Source organism: Neomonachus schauinslandi, chromosome 10 (assembly GCF_002201575.2).
Source record: "Neomonachus schauinslandi chromosome 10, ASM220157v2, whole genome shotgun sequence".
In the NCBI taxonomy this organism is placed as follows: domain Eukaryota; kingdom Metazoa; phylum Chordata; class Mammalia; order Carnivora; family Phocidae; genus Neomonachus; species Neomonachus schauinslandi.
Genome location: NC_058412.1, coordinates 122804925 through 122813052, shown reverse-complemented (window position 1 = coordinate 122813052; position 8128 = coordinate 122804925). Strand labels below are relative to the sequence as shown.

At 58.4% G+C, this 8128-nt stretch overlaps 1 protein-coding gene across 1 annotated transcript; it reads right to left on the bottom strand.

The window, feature by feature from the left end:
* Positions 1 to 2317: 2317 nt before the first annotated feature.
* On the bottom strand, positions 2318 to 7296 carry KCNK15 (potassium two pore domain channel subfamily K member 15). The gene is made up of 2 exons (XM_021689235.1): positions 7014 to 7296; positions 2318 to 3030 (listed from the first exon to the last, which is right to left on the bottom strand). The coding sequence occupies exons 1-2, from the start codon at positions 7294 to 7296 to the stop codon at positions 2318 to 2320; spliced, it is 996 nt and encodes a 331-aa protein (XP_021544910.1).
* Positions 7297 to 8128: the final 832 nt, after the last annotated feature.

The window sequence follows — 8128 nt, the reverse complement described above, 5'->3', positions numbered from 1 at the left end:
GAGGTGAGGCAATTAAAGCCCATAATCAGGAAGTGACTTGCCCAAGACCCCTCAGCAAATGATCAATGGGGACAGAACAGGGGCTCTGTCCTGCTTCCCTCCTTCCTGGGACTGGAAGCCACTGCCCAGGCATGTCTGCCATGATAAATGTTTGTGGCCTCTAAGCCCTGAGCCACCCAGCCCTGCTTGGTTCCATCTCCGAGGGCCCGGGTTTGGGGGAGAGAATTGCCATAGAGACTAAGCTCTCCTGGGGTCTGGCCCAGCTGACTGAGGGTGCACAGGATTTGGTCTAGGCCTCAATGTCTGTTTGGGTAGGGGCTCCCGCTGAGGGAGAGGTCATAACCCCCTAGGACCAACTTGAGGGAGGTGAGAAGCACCACTTCCTGCCTGGGGCTGTGTGAGAGTGAGGTGGCCGTGGTACACCTCATCTTAAGCCTCACAAAACCTTCACACGTAACCACATCTGACCTTCCTGTAGTGCTTTTCAGACTTCTGCTTTCAAAGTGCTTTTACATCAAGTACACCCTCCCAAGAGCCCCTGGGCAGTAGAAGGGGCCAGCATTATCAGCCCCGCTTTAACGAGGAGGGAGCTGAGGCCCCGGGAGGGAAGGTACCTGCTAACGTCCCACTGTGGGGTCATGGCTGAGGCGGGACTAGAACTCAGTTCTCCAGCAGTTGAGAGCTGTATGAGGAGGTGAGGCAGATCGTTTAGGAGGTCGTTACACACTTTACAAGCTGATTCACCATCTGGTTCCTTAAACCAGGAGCTCCTGGGCACCTTCAGTGTTCAGAGGCGGCGCTGAGCCCCCCTCCCTTTGGAGCACAGCTGTCGCGTCAGGCAAGGCCACCTGCATTTATTTATTGAGCAGCAGCTCTGTGCCAGGCCCAGGGGACCGAGCCCCCTCCCGTTCCCCGTAACGATCCCCTCGGCTCTCTGGGAGGGCCCCTTGTCTGCATAGCAGCACCTTAGAGTGGACGGAAAGCGGCCATGTCCACGAGCTCATCTGACTCACACCCTGGGTGGGGGGAGGCCGACTGTGCCCATCGTACCGCTAGCTTCTGTGAGGGCGAAGTGGAGACTCGAACCCGGGGCCTCAGGCATCACATCTGGAACCCTTTCACTCTATGGCTGCCTCCTGAGGGGGTAGCAGGGAGGCCGGACCCCGGGTCCTCGGGCTGGGGGCCTTTCCATCCACCCACTTTTTCCTCACTCCCTCTCCGGGAGCAGGAGCTGCTCGGGACTTTGGGGAGGGAGGGTTTCCGGGGCCCCTGGGTTGGCGTGGGTCACGTTGCATTGTGTTCATGACCATGTAGCTCATGTTGAAAATTAAAGTTTTTGGCTTTTCTAACCTGGCTCGCTCCGCTTTGTGCTGAGAGTTCTGTCTGGGAAGCCAAGGGTAGGTGGGGTCTGAAGGAGCTGAGTGCTGCGTGATGCCAGTATGCCCACCATGGGCACCTTAGGGGGCAGGGCATGTAACCCTTCTAGAGATGCACGGGGGGGGGGGGGGGGGGGGGGGGGGGGGGGCGTGATTCCAGGTGAACCCAGTCATATTACAGAGGTGGAAACTGAAGCCCAGGTAGGGATGACATTCCCCAGGGTCACATGATGGGCACTTCCCAGACGAGGGCTCTTCCCACAGCACGCTCCTGCGTCCAGGTGCCCCAGTGACTCGGTGGATGTCAGCAAGGCCCCCTCATCCTGCGGGGGCATGGCCAAGGACAAAGGCTGCAGATTGGTGGGGGGGGGGTGTGCTTCATTCACACATGGGCCAATTTCACTCTACACCAAATTGAGCAAGAGAATGAATGATCATTTAAATAGTGCAGATTTGCCCACCCCGCCCCACTGCACAGGTGTTTCCCTGCCGTCCGCCGTCCGTCGGTCCCACCGTGCTACTGCTGTGCGGGGCTGGCTTCACTGCTAGGATCCCAGTGTTGACAGCCGCCCATCTCCCCTGCAACACGGAAAGCCTGCCTCTTCTTGCGGCAGAAAGACGACCACCTGTTTCCACTCCAGGGGGCCAGCTGGTGACGCGGGCCTGGGAGAGCCTCTCCTGGGAGGCCGAGGTGGCCACGCCTTCCTGAAACAATTTGGACCACAAGGGATTTGCACCTACAGGGCGACTTGGGAGTCGCGCTTGTGCTTATGGTGCGGCTTTAATGTATTTTGGGAGAGGATCGAGGGGCTGGCCACAGAGGGAAAGGACAGACTGCCCGTGGCTGAAGACGGCCTTGAGGCCACGGCCGCTCACCCCTCTCCAGGCTCTGGGGAGGGTGCACTGACAGGTGACCCCGGGCCCCGCCCAGAGCTGGGCTGTCAGATGGACTTGCGCCGGGCCGGGGGCCTGCCCGCCCCGCAGCCGCCGGCCACAGCCCGAGGGCTCGAGGGGGGCGAGAAGCCCAGATTGTCGCGGGCCCCCGTCTGCAGCTGGTGCACGCGGGAGGAGACGGAGGTGGAGCCCCCGGCGCGGGCCGGCCGGCGGGGCGGGGAGCGGCCGCGGCTCTCGGGCGCCCCCGGGCGGAGCGGGCTGGGACGGCGGGCGGCGCGCTCGGGCGCGTCGGTGCTGGCCGCCAGGAAGCGCAGGACCACGAGGTTGAGGAAGGCGCCGATGACCGTGAGCCCCAGGAGGATGTAGAGGAAGCTGAAGGCCACGTAGGGCGGCTTCCTCTGCAGTGCCTCGTCGCTCTGCAGCGCCACGAAGTCGCCGAAGCCGATGGTGGTGAGCGTGATGAAGCAGTAGTAGTAGGCGTGGAAGAAGGTCCAGCCCTCGAAGTGCGCGAAGGCGGCGGCCCCGAGGGCCAGGGTGGCGGCGCACACCAGCAGCCCGGCCACCACCAAGTTCTCGGTGGACACGCGCGGCCGCCGCAGCCCCAGGCAGCGCTTGGCCGCCAGCAGGAGGCTCCGCACCAGCGCGTTCAGGCGCTCGCCCAGGCTCTGGAAGGTGACCAGCGTCAGGGGGATGCCCAGGAGCGCATAGAATATGCAGAAGACCTTGCCGGAGTCCGTGCCCGGCGCGGCGTGGCCGTACCCTGGAGGGAGAGCGGAGGGGAGGGGGTTGGTGAGCGCCGGCCGCGGCCGCCCTGCCCGGCCTCCCTCCCCAGCCCCGGGGCCGGCGCAGCATCTTGAAATGCTGCTTCTAACTAGGTCATCCCCTGCCTTTGAAACATGGCGTGGGTATCCCTAATCGCCCCAAATGGTAGACAGCCCACCGTCCCTCAGCCGGGGAAGGATAAACAACCGGCGGTACATCCGTACAATGCAGTTCTGTGCAGAACAGAAAGGCATGAACTAGGGTTACCTGCCGCCACAAAGGGTGGATCTCAGCCGCCTTATGCCGAGTGAAAGAAGCCAAGCTCAAAAGACTACATACTGCATGGTTCCATTGAAATGACATTCTGCAAGCATTCTGGCAAAACTGTGGGGACAGAGAGCAGATCTGTGGTTGCCAGCCGTGGTGGCTGGAGGAGGGGGTAGGTAACCAGAAAGAGGCAAGACAAATTTGGGGGTGATGGAAGCCTACTCTGTCTTGGTGGTGGCTGCAGTTGCCTGACAGGCCTTCATTTGTCAAAGCTCGCAGAAGGCTGCTGCACTGGAAAATGGTGCATTTCACTGTGTGTAAATTATGCCTTGATTTAAAAATAAAGCAAAATCTTCCATGGTGCCCCAGTACCAGTTCTCACGTAGCGTCCAAGCTCCTTGGTGATCTGACTCCGCTCCCCCGTCCAGCCTCGCCCCATGTTGCTTCCCCAACCCGCATGTCCCACCTCCCCATACCTCTTCTCAAGGTTTTTCCTCCCCTGGATCGCTCTCTCCCCCCATCCTGCTGGTCCACTTCTCCTTCCCACATCCTGCTCCAAGCCAGCCCCCACTCAGCACTTCTTCAGTCTGGTGTAGCAATTCTTTCCTGTTCTAGGGGACCTACACGTGAGTGGGCGTCCTTGAATCCTGGACCACTGTGCCATCGCCGGGGAATGAGCATTCCTGGAGAGAGGAGCGAAAACTTTCTTGGTATTCTTAAAGGGGCGCATAACCCAGGAAAAGTCAGGTGGACCTTCCCCCAAAAGAACACACCTCCTCTAGCAAATGGGCACCATCTGCCAAAATGTAAACACACAAACCCTTGAGCCGTGCAGTTCCACGGTGAGCAAGTTAGTCCTACAAAGCACACATGTGTGTGCAAAGTGAGGTATGCACGTGGGGCGTCCCTGAAGCATCGCTGCTCACGGAGAAAACTGGACAACGTACGTGTCCATCGAGAGAGGTCTGGTGAAATAAATCGTGGTGCCAACCAAATGACAGAACCCTACATAGCAGTGGCTCCAACCGGGGGTAATTTTGTCCCCGAGGGGGACATCTGCCAATGTCTAGAGACACTTCTGGTTGTCACATCTGGGAGGCGGTGGCTGTGCGCTACCAGCAACTACCGGGTGGAGGCCACAGCTGCTGCTAAACTGCCCGCCATACTCAGGACAGCCCCTCAACGGAGTCATCCAGTCCAGCATGTCAATAGGGCCAAGGTCAAGAAACCCCACTCTACAGCCATGGAAAAGAATGACATGGCTTTTTTTTTTTTTTTTCCCCAAGTAGCCCAACGCAGGGCTCAAACTCACGACCCTGAGATCAAGACCTGAGCTGAGATCAAGAGTCTGACACTTAACTGACTGAGCCACCCAGGTGCCCCAAGCTTTTTAGGGAATTTTTTTTTTTAATCACCAAAAAATATGAGGTGAAAAAAAGCAAGAGACCAAACAGTGTGTACAACCTAAGGTCTCTATAATGGGTGTGTTTTAAAGGAACACATAGGCAGAGAATGTATCTGGAAGGATGCACAAAGAACTGGTAACTGTATTTAATCCAGGGAAAGGAATTTATGGGTTGAGAGACAGGGTAAGAGGGAGACTTCCTTTTCGTTCTATACTCTTTTGTACCGTGAGGTGCGTGTGCTGTGCGCACATATAATTCATTCAGAATATCAACACAATACATGTTGTTAAAGCCCTATGGCTCCATGTCTACATTTCTGTTGGATGGCCCTATCACTTTGCCTCCATCTGCTATTGGGGGAGCTCCTTGCGGCCGGAGACCATGCCAATCACTTCTCTGTGTCCCTAGTCACCAGCGCCCTGCACAGGGCCTGACACAGACTAAGGGCTCAATGGATGTTTAATAATGATCATCATCAGTAATCAAATCAAATTGAAGGGGGTGCTGAGCGTGAGAAAGAGAGCCTCTTTGGCAGTAAGGGGCCCGGTAGTGCTGTGTCCAGCTGTTCGGGGGTATATCGGGCTTTGACAGAGTGAAGCGAACAATGATAATAACTAAGCATGCTAGGTACTCTGCGTAGATTATTTTACCCTCCCAGTAACTGTATGAGATGATACTATTACCCCCATTTTGCAAAGAAGGAAACTGAGGCTCAGAGAGAGGAAGCTGCCCAAAGGTCACAGGGCCTGAGCCATTAACCACTCTCCTCCGGCTTCTCAGTGCCTCTCCCATCCATGCAGAGCTCTAACTCCTGGGTTCTGGCGCCCCGCTATCTGCAAGGCTGGCTTATGCAGCTCGGATCACACAGCTCAAGCTGGCGCCCCCAGGTGGCCAGAAAAGGCAAAACTCTGGCTATTTCCACTTAGTAGGTCCCTTTCCCCAGGCTCCCAGATGCCAGCGAGGAACCACCGGCTGAGAAGACCAAACTGAGCTCCAGCTGTCTCCAGATAGCGTGGGGGTGGGCAGAAGAGGTGGATGGGGTCCCACCCACTGGGCACGGCAACAGGAAGTGTCTTGGGCTGAGCCCAGGTAGGGAAGCAGGGGTGCCCATGTTGACAGGAGAGGGCATAAAGGGCTGAATGGGAGCTGGGCCCACAGCTGGCAAACAATGAATTGTTATTATTACTAATTAGTAGTGCCCATTTAGCCTCAGGCACCGTGCCAAGCATTTTACAGACTTGACCTCATTTAAACCTGGCAACCACCCAGTGAGGTAGCAAGAACTGCATTTGCAGTCGAGAAAACTAGGGCTCAGAGAGGTACATCCAATTGCCAGAGAAGACAGGAGGCAACAGAGATGAGAATGGAACTCTGGGCTAGGTAATTGCAGAACTCAGGCTTTTAACCCACAGCTCACATCCACTTGCAAGGGCATTATGAAAAAAACTTTCTCCAATGTTCAGACTTCCAGAGTGGTGATCCAAGCCGGGAGGAGGGGGGGAATGCCTAGACATCCACAGCTGGGACCTGGGAAGCAGCTGACACCCAGCCTGGAGCCCTGCAGAGCCGGCTTCTCTCCTTTCCTGCTTCTCTCCTTTCCTGCTTCTCTAGGCTTCTGCTCAGCAGGTACCAGCCAGACGGTAGCCATGGCAACGGCTGACGGTCCAGATGCTGCAGAGAAACTGCTCTGGATCCCGGAGGGTGAGGTCCAAAGCTTGTGGTAATCAGTCATTCCTTCAACAAATATTTATTGAGTGTCTACTATGCGCTAGGCTGGGTACACTGCAGTGACTAAGACAGACTAGATCCCGTTTCATGGAGTAACAGAATAATTATAATACAAAAATCAATCTTTCTTAGTGCTTTGTATGTGTCAGACCCTGCGCTAAAACTTTCTGCATACATTATCTCCTTGACAATAATTATCTCAGCCCAGCCCTGAGATAAGGCCTATTAGCAGCCCTACTTCACAGAGGGGAAAATCGAGGCTCAGAGAGGTTAAGCAACTTGTCTGAGGTCACACAGCTAGGGTGATGCAGCCAGGCAAGGAAGCCTCCGTCTCCAGACACTCGCGCTTCGCCCCGCTCCATCTGTCTCCCTGCCCCCGGAGGTTTCCTGAGCACTCCCGCGTGCCACCTCTGGGCGAACTTGAGCTCCCGACTCCTCCCAGCCCCGCCCGCGTGGGACGCCGGGCCCTTGGGCGGAGGGCGGCTGAAATGACTGGTCCGAAGCCACCCAGACGGGCAGGGGCAGAGGAGGGGTTCGAGCCCGGGGGGGCGGGGGGCGAGGGCGGCGCGGGGCCGCTCACCGATGGTGGTGATGACCGTGATGGCGAAGTAGAAGGAGCCGGCGAACTTCCACTGGCGGCCGGCGCGGTGCGGCTCGGCCTGCAGCGCCAGGCGCTCCAGCTCGCGGTAGTCCTCCGCGGAGAAGCCGTACTTCCTCCGGAACTCGCCGCGCTTCTGGGCCAGCAGCCGCTGGCGGCCGCGCTCCGCCTCGGACTCGAGCGCGTCGAAGACGGCGGCGCCCACCAGCAGGTAGGACAGGATGCACAGGACGAGCGCGGCCGTGCGCACGCTCTGCTTTCTCATGGCGGCGCCGCGGGCCCCGCGCCCCGGGCCCGTCCATGCGCCCCGACGGCCGCCCCGCGCTCCGCCCTCCGCCCCGCGCGGCGGGAGCGGGCTGCGGGCGGCGGGACTCGGGGCGGAGGGACTCGGGGCGGAGGGGAGTGTTGGGGCGGAGGCGGGGCCTCGGGGGGGGGCGTGGAGGGCCGAGAGGGCTCCTCCTGCCTCCCCGCCCCCTCGCAACACCTGCCTTTGTTTACCCGCCGGCGCCCCGGGCCGCAGGTGTCTCTAAACAGTGACAACTGGAGCAGAGCGCCCAAAGCCCGGGTCTGCAGATGTCCGGTCTCCACCACCACGGTCCTGTGACCTTGGGCCAGTCATCCAACAAAACTGTACTGAGCACCTACTGGGACAGGCAAGCGTCCTGGGGTACATAGAGCTGACATCCTAGAAAGGAGGGTTGGCTAACCGACAGACACACAAAGATCACTGAAGACAAGTGTGAGAAGGGAAACAGTTCCTGGGGGGAGGGGGGCACCGCCAGCTGAGGTGGTGGGAAAGGCCTTGCTGAGGCGTGACTGGGGAGGGAGCGTCCAGGCAGCAAGTGCAAATCCTTTAGTGGGAGAACCGGCGTGGCTGGAAGCAGGGGAATCGGGGTGCTGGGGGTGGAGGAGCAGGGAGCAGAAAGGAAGACAGAGAAGGGACTTCACACAGGGTCTTACAGGCCCTTAGCCGGGAAAGGCAGTAAGCAGGAAAACAAACACACACCAGTGATTTAATTGACATTTGTTCAAAAAGAGCATCCTGGCTGTCCAGTGGGAAAGGGGTGCTGGCTAAGAGTGAGGCCACTTAGGAAACT